The 14054-nt window shown below is 39.7% G+C and overlaps 3 protein-coding genes across 3 annotated transcripts; all 3 read left to right on the forward strand.

Annotated features, from left to right (window-relative positions):
- Nucleotides 1-451: 451 nt before the first annotated feature.
- LOC104424676 (universal stress protein A-like protein) lies at nt 452-3142 on the forward strand. The gene is made up of 5 exons (XM_039303077.1): nt 452-520; nt 555-748; nt 2237-2358; nt 2444-2562; nt 2832-3142. The coding sequence occupies exons 2-5, from the start codon at nt 571-573 to the stop codon at nt 2938-2940; spliced, it is 528 nt and encodes a 175-aa protein (XP_039159011.1). The 5' UTR covers nt 452-520; nt 555-570; the 3' UTR covers nt 2941-3142.
- A 1968-nt stretch (nt 3143-5110) lies between these two features.
- On the forward strand, nt 5111-5929 carry LOC104431659 (18.1 kDa class I heat shock protein-like). Its single transcript, XM_010044254.3, has one exon. The coding sequence runs from the start codon at nt 5221-5223 to the stop codon at nt 5707-5709; it is 489 nt and encodes a 162-aa protein (XP_010042556.2). The 5' UTR covers nt 5111-5220; the 3' UTR covers nt 5710-5929.
- A 4507-nt stretch (nt 5930-10436) lies between these two features.
- LOC104422428 (18.1 kDa class I heat shock protein) lies at nt 10437-11223 on the forward strand. The gene has a single exon (XM_039303925.1). The coding sequence runs from the start codon at nt 10552-10554 to the stop codon at nt 11038-11040; it is 489 nt and encodes a 162-aa protein (XP_039159859.1). The 5' UTR covers nt 10437-10551; the 3' UTR covers nt 11041-11223.
- Nucleotides 11224-14054: the final 2831 nt, after the last annotated feature.

Raw genomic sequence — 14054 nt, forward strand, 5'->3', positions numbered from 1 at the left:
TGCATGTTTTCATTTCTCAAAAGTGTTTAAAAACAGATTTTGTGTTTTTTTGTTCCCGGGAACAAAAAAAGAACAAAAACGCGTTTATTTACGTTTCTATTGTTTTTTTTTTTTTTTTCCCTGAATAAAATTGAAACAAAAAAAAGAAACAAAAAAAACTTACTTTTCCGTTTCAGAAACACTTCTTGATGGGTTAAAAAGAACAAAAACGAAACACTTCTCCCTTCGTTCGTGCCCTTCTCAAAATAAAATAACAAAAACGAAACACTTCTCCCTTCGTTCGTGCCCTTCTCAAAATAAAATAACCGAAACACTTCTCGTCGTTCGTGCCCTTCTCCCTTCGTTCGTGCCCTTCTCCGTTCACCACCGGCTGACTCTCCGGCGCCTCCCCCTCGGTTGACTCTCCGGCGACTCCCCACTCCGCTGACTCTTTGATTGGAAATAAAAGAAAATATCAGAGCCAGACGCGGGCGTAGCTTCTAGCACTGACTGGAGAAGACGAAGATCGATCATCGCGCGCAGAGAGAGAGAGAGAGAGAGAGAGAGAGAGAGAGAGAGAGAGAGAGAGAGATGGAGGGGGAGCCGACGAGGGTGATGATGGGAGTGAACGAATCGACGATCAAGGGGTACTCGCACGCGTCGATAAGCAGTCGGGGAGCGTTCGAGTGGACTCTCCAGCAGATCGTCCGCTCCAACACCTCCGGCTTCAAGCTCCTCTTCCTCCACGTCCAGGCCCCCGACGAAAACGGTCCTCTCTCTCTCTCTCTCTCTAGCTTTTGTGTTTGCGCTTCTTGTTTTGGTTCGATCGGAGGAGATGTGATCGGTGTTAGTTTCGTCGATAGGCGCCGAGCATTCCTGTTAGTATCGATGTACGGTCGGTTTCCGTGTCGCATTCACGTCAGGAATAGATATTTGCGCGGTTTTCACCGTCCGACGATAACCGAATCCGTGGCCTGTTGGTTGATTAGTTTTGTGTGAGAACTGAATGTGGATGCTCTCTCTCTCTCTCTCTCTCTCTCTCTCTCTCTCTCTCTCTCTCTCTCTCTCTCTCTCTCTCTCTCTCTCGGTTTTTGTGTGCATTGAGAGGTTTTTGGCGTACCTATCGTTGGCGGTGTGATCGGCGGAAAATCGATGCTGTGGATGGCAGGAAGATGTGGAGAAGAGTTTGAGAACGATCAAATCGATTAGAACTAGGCAGTGTTGTAAAAGAACTCGGGAAATGGAAGAGGACTGAATATGCTGCGCATGTTGTATATGGTAATTTAGGTACTCTCCCCTTTGCCTAGTCCGAGTTTCGGCAACTGCAGACCTCGGATATTTTGCAGCCGCTTAAAAATCTTGTTCTAGTTCTATTGTCGTAGTACATCAGCAATGGTGATTGATCTTCTCTCTTTCCCCTGCACAAAAAGAAGTTGAGGTGCTTGAGAATACGCCTCTTCTTTAATTAGCCAAGCCTTGTGTTTGAATAGCCTGGAGAGGATGAGTTGCAGGAAGGGAGAGGGATGACCTGGATCTTCAAATCTGTTGTCACTACTTGTCATCAAAGCTACTCTGTTACTTAAAGAAGTTCCCGAATGGAGGGGTGGGATTTTGGTGTTTAGGAAGAAGCCCATGCTGAATGAGAGAGATGCGGCATGTTGTACATGGCACTTCATCCTTCTCTGGATTTCGATGGAATGCTCGACGGATTTATTGTGATATGTGTCATGTTGTGACCAAAAACACGGTAGAAGTGCATAGTCATCTGTATGTGTCTCTCCCATCTCTTATTCTGTAAAAAGAAGAAAGAGACTTGAGGCATGAGCCGTTGTATTTAGCTCTGCAGTTTTAATTTACAGAATGTGAAACTTGAGTTATTAATTCTAGGCCTCAAAGGGAAAGCCCTTGAAACATTTGATCACATATGTTCTCTGAGAGTGAAGCTGGACCAGGTGTCCAAGCTCAGAACTCTTGCATATTAGTTTTGGAGAGTATTATCTGCCTTTAGAATGCTGAGCGATTAGATAAATGAGATCATTCCCAACCAACAGGTTTTGTAATCATTTCCATAAGAAGTACTTCATAGAAAGATCAATGTGGGGTTTTGCTTGTTAGACTCTGGGTGTGGCGTTTATATATGTATGGCAATAAGTCAGTTGTGCCTTTTGATTCAGCAATTCTTGTTGCCCAGGCGAATTGTTTGGGGAAATCCTACATCCTCACTGATATATGGCCTCTCACTTTGCCTTTGCCATAGGTTTTGATGACATGGATAGTGTATATGCATCTCCGGACGATTTTAAGAGCTTGAAACAGAGGGACAAGGCGAGAGGAATTCATCTACTGGAGTGCTTTGTCAACAGATGTCATGAAATCGGGGTATTGGAGATTTTTCTCCTCTTTTTCCTGAATAAACATTGCCAACAATAATATTCGCCATTTCCTTGTGATGTGTTCATGTTAGGTACAATGTGAAGCATGGATCAAGAAAGGAGATCCAAAAGAGGTCATCTGTCATGAGGTGAAGCGAGTTAGGCCTGATTTACTTGTTGTGGGAAGCAGGGGTCTTGGCCCTTTCCAAAGGTATATTGAGCTCTTTTCTGGATTCTTCTTTCAGCTGAACATCTCATAAATCGAGAGCCTGCCCCTGTGGAGTCCCCATAGGCTTCAAGACAGCTTGATCTTCCTCTCATGACCTCATCATTGACTTGCTGGCTGAGTGGAAGTTCTCTTACTAGTTGTCACATCTCGCATGTCGATACATCTCTATCGTCTGTTTAGAGTTAGGTAATGTCATGCATATTTCTGGAAACACCTCATTGCCTGATCTTGTCATGCACATAACATCACAGGGTATTTGTCGGCACCGTCAATGAATTTTGCGTGAAGCATGCTGAGTGCCCTGTCATAACCATCAAAAGGCCCGCAGATGAAGCTCCTCAGGACCCTGTCAACGACTGATTGATTTCCATTTCGTGGATGACCAATTTTATCATGTTAATAGATTGGTCGTTGATTCTCGACTGGAGACTTTGGGCCATGCATTGAGGATGTATCTGAGTTTGCAAATCATGTGTCATTCGTGTATGGCTGTTGGCACTTGAATCCTGAACTTCATTTTCTGTGATTTTTGATTGATCAATTCCTCTGCAATTTTGTCAAATCAAATGTTGTTGTCTTGTGTATTGCATCGAAAGAAATCCCAAACAAAAAGAAGCCCAAAAAGATCGATCGAAACGAACGGAGAAACAAGAAAAGAATTTGGAGATTCGCACAAGTCAAATTCCTCATTACAAATGCAAATACAACATCAGCTCAAGGCCCCCCATGAACAACCATTTCCTTCCCACTATAACTACACTAAATCCTCTCACCAAATCACACTTCGATTTAAACCCTAAAAGACCATCACTTCTTATCGGCTCTATATCAATCGCCTCGAATTGGGTCCTTCCCTAAACAATGGTGACCTTCGCACCGGCCTCCTCGAGCTGCTTCTTCGCGTCCTCCGCCTTGTCCTTGGACACCCCCTCCTTGAACTTCTTTGGCAGCCCCTCGATCAGCTCTTTGGCCTCCTTGAGCGCCAGGCTCGTCTGCGCCCTCACCGCCTTGATCACCGCCCTCACCGTCATTTCATGAGAATGAGAATTCACTATCAAGTTTATATGTTATAAAAATAAAAAAAAAAAAAAAAAAGTACTTGAAAAAAATTTGATACAAACTTTACTTACAAAATTTTCTACAAAGTATGCCATATGATCATGTTCAAAATGTTTGTCTTCATTCACCATGAACAAAATAAAATTAATGAGCATTTCATGAGAATGAGAATTCAATATCAAGTTTAAACTTTATTAAAAAAAAAAGCATTTTTTTTTAAAATTTAAAATAGAAATTTTGTACAGTTTACCAAACGTGTTTATGTTCTTTTTCTATTCTAGGAACAAAAATTGACTGCAGTTACCAAACGTGTTTCTGTTCTTTTTTTATTTATTTCAAAAACAGTTTTTTTTTTTTTTTACATTTACCAAACGCGTTCTTTTGTTCAAAAACTGTTCCCCGGAACAGAAACACTTTTTTATTTATTTATTATTTCTGTTCCCTGAAACAATTTTTGAACAAAAACGTTACCAAACGCGCCCTAATTTTTCTTTTTGGAGCCAAGGGGGGTTTAGAGAAAACTAGCAGAGTGCCATACTACAAGAGCGCAAAGCAATGCTAGGAAGTTCTATATGATGAGCTACCGCCTCAGCAAAGTACATCAATTCAATCTTTTCTGGTTAATTTTGGCCGGATTTTGTTGACTAAGCATCGATTGGTTGATATGATATGATCGACGCTGACGTGGATAATTTTTAATAATATTTTAATTTTTTTGGATTTGAATTTTATTTAATTTTTCCTTTTCTTTTTTTCTCATTTTTTTTTTCTTCTCATTCCTCTAGTCGGTCGTCGGACCTTTGGCAATCGGCCATCGACAAGGCTCGAGCCCTCACTAGAGGTTGTGAGGGCGATCGACAATCGGCCAGAGAAGACAGCTGGCGAGGTTGAGGAGGAAGGAGGGGTAGAAAGAAAAAAAGGAGAAAAAAAAAAAGGAAAAAGAAAAAGCGAAGGAAAAAGAAAAAGAAAAAGAAAAAAGAAAAAAAATAAAGAATATTAAAATATTATTAAAAGTTGTTAACGTCAACGTCAATCGTGTCATGTCCAATGCTTAGTCAGCAAAATCCGGCTAAAATTAATTGGAAATTATCGAATTAACACAAAATGAAAATATTTAAGACTAAATTGGTATTTATAAAATATTTAGAATTAAATTAGCATAAATATAAAATGTTTAGGATTTCTTGGACACTTTTCCCCCAATAAACTTGATTTATATTCATGATTTAGGATTCATTGAATGTAATTAGACAAAATCTTATTTAATCAAGAATAGAGGAAATTAAGGGCGATTACAAAATAGAAATAGAAATCGTCATTGTCGTAATGTGACGGACCAGGTGTTTCCAGATGGACCTACGGGATTCGCCATTTCACTTGAACGTTCGTCCGTCCGTCCGTTCGAGCGGGACTGGAAAGACCGCGAAGGTACTAGAATGATCCTCTCTTTCCTATTTAACTCCACGACTTGTCTTCTAAGCTCCATCGTCGAACGGTAGCAATTCTCATCATCTTCCTTAAGCATTCCATCGAACACTTTCTCCGCTCGGTCTCGCATTTTCACCGGTAAACCCAACAACCATGTCGCTCATCCCAAGCTGGTTCGGCGGCCGCCGCAGCAACGTCTTCGACCCTTTCTCCCTCGACCTCTGGGACCCCTTCAAGGACTTCCCTTTCCCTTCCTCCTCCCTCTCCGCCTCTAATTTCCCTCAAACTGTCCGGGAAAATACTGCTTTTGTGAACACGAGGATCGACTGGAGGGAGACCCCGGAGGCCCACGTGTTCAAGGCGGATCTCCCCGGGCTCAAGAAGGAGGAAGTCAAGGTGGAGATCGAGGACGATCGGGTGCTCCAGATAAGCGGCGAGAGGAACGTGGAGAAGGAGGACAAGAACGACACGTGGCACCGGGTGGAGAGGAGCAGCGGGAAATTCATGAGGAGGTTCAGGCTGCCGGAGAACGCGAGGATGGATCAGGTGAAGGCCTCGATGGAGAATGGGGTGCTCACCATCACTGTTCCCAAGGTGGAGGAGAAGAAGCCTGAGGTCAAGGCCATCGAGATCTCCGGTTGAGAGTCGGTGAATCTATGGTCCTCGTTACGACTTGTGTCTATATATAGAGCAAGTATGCTGTGCTATGTGAGGGTTGGGAGGCTCGGTCCCATGGTGTCTGATATAGCGATATGTTGTCCGCCGATGACTCTTTACTTGTAATGAAATTCGAAGTTACTATTTTCTAACTTCTGTTTGAGGTGATATTGGTTGCTCAAAAGTCTTTTGATTGTGTTTTGTTCGTGGGACGTTCCTTATTTTGATTTACATACTGCTTCCGGGAGTTCAATTAGTTTAATTATTTTTGGATGATTAATTCAATTTCTGGGAAGGATACCTCCAAAGTGCAGGATGGACTTTGCACATCGTGATCGTTTTTTCAGTTGGGTTTGGAGGTACCGGCAATATGGAGAAGCTGATAAGTTTGGGATGAAAACAAGCTAGAAACCACATTACTCCTTTGGACTCAGAGCAAGGTTTGGGGTTCCTTCTGCTGCATTGTATCAAATTTGTCAGGTAACAGGATAAAATATTTGATATGGCCTTCAATTTCTGTTCCATCACCATCAGATCAGAGAAAAATGATCAGATTCACTGGTTCCTATATTGAGGCGTGCGAAGTATCGCCTTTTCCGATGCTCATGTTGATTTGGTCTTTGAAAGCCGCGGCTCTCAGCCTTATCTCTGTCCCTTCCTTGCCAACCGTCAGCCTTCTCACAGCTTGCTCCATCTCTTTCTGGTCTAGGCCACACTCTAACTCCAATCCCACCATCCGAACGTGGCGCGAGTACCTCACCTTAGCATTCTGGTCCCTGAAGCACGGTGGGCATATCATTGGGACTCCTTCGGAAATGATTTCCAAGGTCGAACTCCATCTGCAATGGGTCCAAAAGCTTCCTGTGGCACGGTGTGCTAAAACTTCCTCTAGAGCCCATCTCGCAACACGGCCAGTTTCTTCGTTGGCTTCTTCGAACCCTTCTGGTAATAGCTCGATCCACTCTAAGCCTCTGTCTGAGCTAGGCCGGATTAGCCACAAGAACGCTGCTGTTTGCCAACCCCCAAGCCAATTCTGCAAACTTTCCCTAATTCATTGAAGCCAAGCTTCCTAAGCTCACATAAATAACTTAGCTAAATTTGTATGTAGATTAAAAAAAAAGTCTATTTATGATTTTAAGCAACCTTGTAGATAATGGTATTTAAAGTTTCATAGTGTTGTCAAATATAAAGTATATATTGTATACATTTTTTCGTACTTTATGTAGATGATATCTTACTTGCGAGTAATGACATTAGATTAATGGGACAAAAGTGGATGTTATCAAAAAATTTTAACATGAAAGATCTTGGTGATGCGTTTTTTGTTCTTGGCATTGAGGTCCATATGGATTGTTATTGGGTTTGTTTTAGAGGGCATATGTTGATCGTATTTTAGAAAGATTCAATATGCATCATTGCAATCCAGGGTGATAAGTTGAGTCTTTCACGATATCCTCGTTTAGATTTTGAGAAAGTTCAAATGAATGATGTACCTTATGCTAGTATGCTTGGAAGTATCATGTATACTCAAGTTTACATTAGACCAGATTTACTTTTGCGACATGACTTCTAGGTAGATATTAGTCAAATCTAGAATGTGATCACTGGGTTGTTGTCAAGAAGATTTTAAGGTATTTAAAGAGGACAATAGATTATATGCTGATTTATAGACATGTTCCGGACTTACAACTAATAGGGTATTTGGATGCAGATTTTGCTGGTTGTTAAGATGATATGAAATCGACGGTGAAATATATATTTATATTGGCAGGAGGTGCAGAAATCTATATATTCTTCTACCATGCAAACAGAGTTTGTAGCATGCTTTTCAGCTGCTATTTAGGCGATTTGGCTCCAAAATCTTATTAGGGAGTTAACTGTTTTTTTTTATTTTGTGGGTAGAGCTATATAGTTATAATAATAATAGAAGTCTCCAAAAGTCTAAGCACATGGAGGTCAAGTTTATGACCATAAATGAATCAGTACAGAATAGTGGCGTTACAGTAGATCATATTCCTACAGATGATATGATTGTAGATCCATTAACTAAAGACCTATGCCCTTATGTGTTTGAGTGATATGTCATTAGCATGGGTTTAGGAGCATTTTGGGATGTTGTTATTTAGTGAGAGTTGTTTTTATTTTTCTTTTAATAAAGTTTATATTTGTGTTTTTATATTTAGTAGCGTTTTGATATATATTAACATTTGCATTCAATAAAATATTTTTAAATAAATTGTTATTATGTTGAATATATATTGATAAAAGTCTTAAATGTATTATATAAACCTTAAGTGAATGTTAAGGGCATCGGGTTATTAACCTTGAGCATATGTTTTATCACACATAAAGAAATATTAACTGTAAAGGCAAGGCATATGTGGGTTTACTAGAACCATAAAAATATTTTCTAATGGCATAGATTTTTGTGATACTTAAAATGAAAGAATGGTGATTGACAAATTGGATCTTTCTATGAGAGATGTTATTCATTTATCACACTACCATATTAGATCCATATCAATAAAGTTAAAAGCACTCGTGACCATGAAAGGTTTTGTGTGTATACATGCAGCTCCTACCATGATTTGGTGTTTGAGACTTTATATGATGTAATTGACTATTAAGAATTATCTCTTAAATTAATGCGCGCACATACAATACAATTTCAATTAATATAACTCAAGTGGAAGAGTATAAAAGTTTTTCTAATGTGGGTTACATTAATTAATATTGTAATTTACCATTTTTTGGGATTGGTCTAAAGTGAGATAGAAAGATTTTTAATTAATTTATATGGGGCTAGTTAGTGTGGGTTAAGTTGAACTTGACTCGTAATGAGATGGCCTAGTTGGAACACTATAGATAGTCGTCAAGTCTCTCCTCTAATTCTAATTTTCATAATTATCCTCACAAATGAGCATGTACCTAACGCAAAAGGGTGAGGGGGTCGTCTCATTGAGCCAATGATATAGAGGGCAAAGAGGAGAATGACTTGTGCTTGAATCATCGCTTTTTTGCTTTCGCATCAAGAACGATGAATTCCAAAACAAGTGCATTAATTTTTTTACTTGATTATATGTGTTTTTGTTCTAGTTATGGAGATAATGAGTTACGCGTTTTAGCATCTAACATCCCTCTCTGAAGTCTAGATCTAAATTTGGGTTGCCCGTCTAATGCTCCATCGAGGGTTGCTAGGGGCGGTTGAGGATCTAGAAGAGCACATCTAGGTCACTGAGGTCTAGGTTGGCATGGGTCTAGGTTGCTAGTCTAATGCTCCACTGAATGTTGCGCAAGGTTTGTTGACGATGGCTAAGGTTGTCTGATGGTTTGGGTTTGCTTGTTTGGGTCGATGATTGTGTGTTTAGGTCGCCTATTTGTATGCTCTATCGAGGGTCATCAAGGGAGGCCGAGGGTCTCCAAGGATTTGGGTTGACGATCGCGTAGTTTAGGTCGTCGAGGTCATGTGACCCTCAGGGTTTCCTAGCTTAGGCTACACGAGGTTGCTTCACCTCGGTGTCACCTTGCATGACCACTTCGACGATTCAATTGTTGCTGACATTCAATTTGCTTCCCAAGTTTGCTCCCAAGATGAGATATCTCTACTCTCCAGTAGTTATATAGTTTATTTTTTTTCGTTCTTTTTTCTACCTTCAAAGTTACATTGCAAAAATATCATGAAAGTCATTTAACCAAACAATATTTACTTTGAGTCAAAGATTCATGGGGCAATGACTTTGCATTCTCTCAAAACTCTCCCAAACACGCATTTTGAGTTACAGTGATTGGTTTCAAGTTGGGTAGATTTTAGACCTCAAATCTGAAATCTAATCTATTAGAACCGATTCCAAGTTTTTGGAACCTAAAACCTATTTTGTATGTCTTGGAACCTGTCATTCTTTTGTTCTTTTTTTTTTAGGTTCACTTTTTATAGCAAAAAAATATAAGTAATAAAATGGTTCAAAGTAAAAGATGACTAAGGGTGAAGGAGCAAAGGTGAGTTAGGAACGAGCGAGTGTGAGCCGTGAGTGAGCGAGGAGGAGGGTGAGTCGCCAGCAAGCGAGAGAGAATTGCGAAATGTTTGAGTAAGGTTGAAGAGAACAGAGAAAAAAGAGATAGAAAAATATGTTAAGAGAAAAATTGGGGTTTCTAAACTTTATGAAACTTGTACCAAATTTGATTCAATGACATATGGTTCTTCTTAACCGACCAAAAAAAAAAAAAAAAAAAAAAAAAAGACATATGGTTCTTCAGTTGAAATTGCAAACAAGATTGGTTCGAACGACTGACGATCCGGTTCTCGAATAGAACTGGCCCGACAACAGAGCTCTACTAACAAACCCTAGTTTCATAAAAATCCTAGTATCGTAATGTCATTTGCCCAGTATTTACCTAGTATGAGATGATTATATTTTTTTAGCAAGAGGAATTCCTTGAATCGCATCTTTTGATTAGTGGCAAATAAACTTGATTTATATTCATGATTTAGGATCCATCGAATTTAATTGGACAAAATCTTATTTAATCAAGAATAGAGGAAATTAAGGGCGATCGCAAAATAGAAATAGAATTCGTCATCATCGTAATGTGACGGACCAAGTGTTTCCAGATAGACCTCCGGGGTTCGCCATTTCGCTCGAACGTTCGTCCACCGACACTCAGAAAGACCGCGAAGGTACGAGAATGATCCTCTCTTTCCTATTTAACTCCCAACTTGTCTTCCAGGCTCCATCGTCAAACGGTAGCAATTCTCATCGTCTATCTCAAGCATTCTATCGAACACTTTCTCCGCTCAGTCTCGCATTTTCACCGGTAAACCCAACAACCATGTCGCTCATCCCAAGCTGGTTCGGCGGCCGCCGCAGCAACGTCTTCGACCCTTTCTCCCTCGACCTCTGGGACCCCTTCAAGGACTTCCCTTTCCCTTCCTCCTCCCTCTCCGCCTCTAATTTCCCTCAAACCATCCGAGAAAATACTGCTTTTGTGAACACGAGGATCGACTGGAGGGAGACCCCGGAGGCCCACGTGTTTAAGGCGGATCTCCCAGGGCTCAAGAAGGAGGAAGTCAAGGTGGAGATCGAGGAAGATCGGGTGCTCCAGATAAGCGGCGAGAGGAACGTGGAGAAGGAGGACAAGAACGACACCTGGCACCGGGTGGAGAGGAGCAGCGGGAAGTTCATGAGGAGGTTCAGGCTGCCGGAGAACGCGAGGATGGATCAGGTGAAGGCGTCGATGGAGAACGGGGTGCTCACCGTGACTGTTCCCAAGGTGGAGGAGAAGAAGCCTGAGGTCAAGGCCATCGAGATCTCCGGTTGAGAGTCGGTGAATCTATGGTCCGCGTTGCGACTTGTGTCTATATAGAGAGCAAGTATGCTGTGTTATGTGTCGGTTGGGAGGCTTGGTCCCATGGTGTCTGATATAGCGATATGTTGTCCTACAATGACTCTTTACTTGTAATGAAATTCGAAGTTACTATTTCCTAACTGCTGTGTGAGGTGAGGTGATATTGGTTCCTCAAAAGTTTTTTGATTGTGTTTTGTTCGTGGGACGTTCCTTATTTTTATTTGCACACTGCTTCTGGGAGTTCAATTAGTTTCATTACTTTTGGATGATTATTTCAATTTCTGGGAAGGATTTCTCGAAAGTGGAGGGGACGTACTTTGCATGTTGTGATCGTTTTTTAAGTTGGGTTTGGAGGTACCTGCAATATGGAGAAGCTGATAAGTTTGGGATGAAAACAAGCTAGAAACCACATTGCTCCTTTGGACTCAGTGCAAGGTTTGGGGTTCCTTCTGCTGCATTGTAGCAAATTTGTCAGGTAAAAGGATAAAATATTTGATGTGGCCTTCAATTTCTGTTCCATCATCATCAGATCAGAGAGAAATGATCAGATTCACTGGTTCCTATATTGAGGCGTGCAAAGTATCGCCTTTTCCGATGCTCATGTTGATTTGGTCTTTTAAAAGCCGCGGCTCTCAGCCTCATCTCTGTCCCTTCCTCGCCAACCGTCAGCCTTCTCACAGCTTGCTCCATCTCTTTCTGGTCTAGACCACACTCTAACTCCAATCCCACCATCCGAACGTGGCGCGAGTACCTCACCTTAGCATTCTGGTCCCTCAAGCACGATGGGCTTATCATTGGGACTCCTTCGGAAATTATTTCCAAGGTCGAATTCCATCTGCAATGGGTCCAAAAGCTTCCCGTGGCACGTTGTGCTAAAACTTCCTCTTGCAGAGCCCATCGTGCAACACGGCCAGTTTCCTCATTGGCTTCTTCGAACCCTTCTGGTAATAGCTCGATCCACTCTGAGCCTCTGTCTGAGCCAGGCCGGATCAGCCACAAGAACGCTGCTGTTCGCTAACCCCCAAGCCAATTCTACAAGCTTTCCCTGATTCATTGAAGCCAAGCTTCCTAAGCTCACATAAATAACTCAGCTAAATTTGTATGTAGATTAAAAAAAGTCTATCTATGACTTTAAGCAAGTTTCTAGATAATGGTATTTAAAGTTTCATAATGTTGTCACATATAAAGTAGAACAGTGTATATAATGTATATATTTTTCTTGTACTTTATGTAGATAATATGTTACTTACGAGTAATAATATTAGATTACTGCATGCATGAGACAAAGTGGATGTTATCAAAAAATTTTAACGTGAAAGACCTGTCTTTTGTTCTTGGCATTGAGGTCTATATGGATTGTTCTCGCTGTTAATTGGGTTTGTCTTAGAGGACATATGTTGATCGTATTTTAGAAAGATTCAATATGCAGCATTACAATCCAGGGTGATAAATTGAGTCTTTTACAATATTCTAATTCAGATTTTGAAAAAGCTCAAATGAATGATGTATCTTATGTTAGTGTGCTGTGAAATATTATGTATGTTCAAGTTTGCATTAAACCAGATATTACTTTTGCGATATGATTTCTAGGCAGATATTAGTCAAATCTAGGATGTGATCACTAGGTCGTTGCCAAGAAGATTTTAAGGTACTTAAATAGGACAATAAATTATATGCTGATTTATAGACATGTTCCGGATTTACAGCTAATAGGGTATTCGGATGCAGATTTTGTTAGTTGTCAAGATGATATGAAATCGACGACAAAATACATATTTATGTTGTCAAGAGATGTAGAAATCTATATATTCTTCTATCATGCAAGCAGAGTTTATAGCATATTTTTCAGCTGTTACTCAAGCTATTTAGCTCTAGAACCTTATTAGGGAGTTAACTGTTTTATTTATTTATTTTGTAGATAGACCTATATAGTTATATTGTAACAATAACTCTGCAGTGTTGTTTATTAATAATAATAGAAGTCTTAAGAAGTCTAAGCACATGAAGGTCAAGTTTATGACGATAAATGAATCGGTACAGAATGGTGACGTTGCAGTAGATCAATATTCCTACAGATGATATGATTGTAAATCCATTAACTAAAGGCCTATGCCCTTGTGTGTTTGAGCGGTATGTCATTAGCATGGGTTTAGGAGCATTTTTGGATGCTGTTATTTAGTGAGAGCAGTTTTTATTTTTCTTTTAATAAAGTTTATATTTGTGTTTGTTACATTTAGTAGCGTTTTGATATATACCAACGTTTACATTCAATAAAATATTTTTAAATGAATTGATATTATGTTTAATATATATTGATAAAAGTCTCAATGTATTGTATAAACTTTAAATGAATGTTAAGGGCATCCAGTTATTAGCCTTGAGTATATGTTTTATTACACATAAAGAAATATTAATTGTAAAGATAAGGCATATGTGGGTTTACTAAAACCATAAAAATATTTTTTAATGGCATAGGTTTTTGTGACACTTAAGGTAAGAGAATGATGACTGACAAATATGATCTCTTTATTAGAGATGTTATCCATTTACCATATTATCATATTAAATCTATATCAATAAAGTTGAAAGTACTCGTGACCATGAAAGGTATTGTGTATATACATGCAGTTCCTATCATGATTTGGTGTTTGAGACTTTATAGGATGTGATTGATTATTAAGAATTATCTTTAAACCAATGTGCGCACATATAGTACAATTTCAATTAATATAACTCAAGTGGAAGAAGATAAAAGTTTTCATAATGTGGGTTACATTAATTAATATTATAATTTACCGTTTTACGAGTTTGGTCTAAAGTGAGATATAAAGTTTATTAATTAATCTAATATGGGGTTGGTTAGTGTGGGTCAAGTTGAACTTGACCTGTAATGAGATGGTTTAGTTGGAACACTATAAATAGTGCTCAAGTCTTTTCTCTAACCATAATTTTCATAATTATCCTCATAAATAAGCATTTACCTAACG

This window comes from Eucalyptus grandis, chromosome 10 (assembly GCF_016545825.1).
Source record: "Eucalyptus grandis isolate ANBG69807.140 chromosome 10, ASM1654582v1, whole genome shotgun sequence".
Classification (NCBI taxonomy): Eukaryota; Viridiplantae; Streptophyta; class Magnoliopsida; order Myrtales; family Myrtaceae; genus Eucalyptus; species Eucalyptus grandis.

Excerpts from the sequence above, each read along its gene's own strand:
- LOC104424676 (XM_039303077.1), top strand. The coding sequence starts at position 571 with ATGGAGGGGGAGCCGACGAGGGTGATGATGGGAGTGAACGAATCGACG. Across the intron at positions 2,359-2,443 it reads ACAGATGTCATGAAATCGGG|GTACAATGTGAAGCATGGAT; the intron begins GTATTGGAGATT and ends TGTTCATGTTAG. Across the intron at positions 2,563-2,831 it reads GGTCTTGGCCCTTTCCAAAG|GGTATTTGTCGGCACCGTCA; the intron begins GTATATTGAGCT and ends ATAACATCACAG.
- LOC104431659 (XM_010044254.3), top strand. The coding sequence starts at position 5,221 with ATGTCGCTCATCCCAAGCTGGTTCGGCGGCCGCCGCAGCAACGTCTTC.
- LOC104422428 (XM_039303925.1), top strand. The coding sequence starts at position 10,552 with ATGTCGCTCATCCCAAGCTGGTTCGGCGGCCGCCGCAGCAACGTCTTC.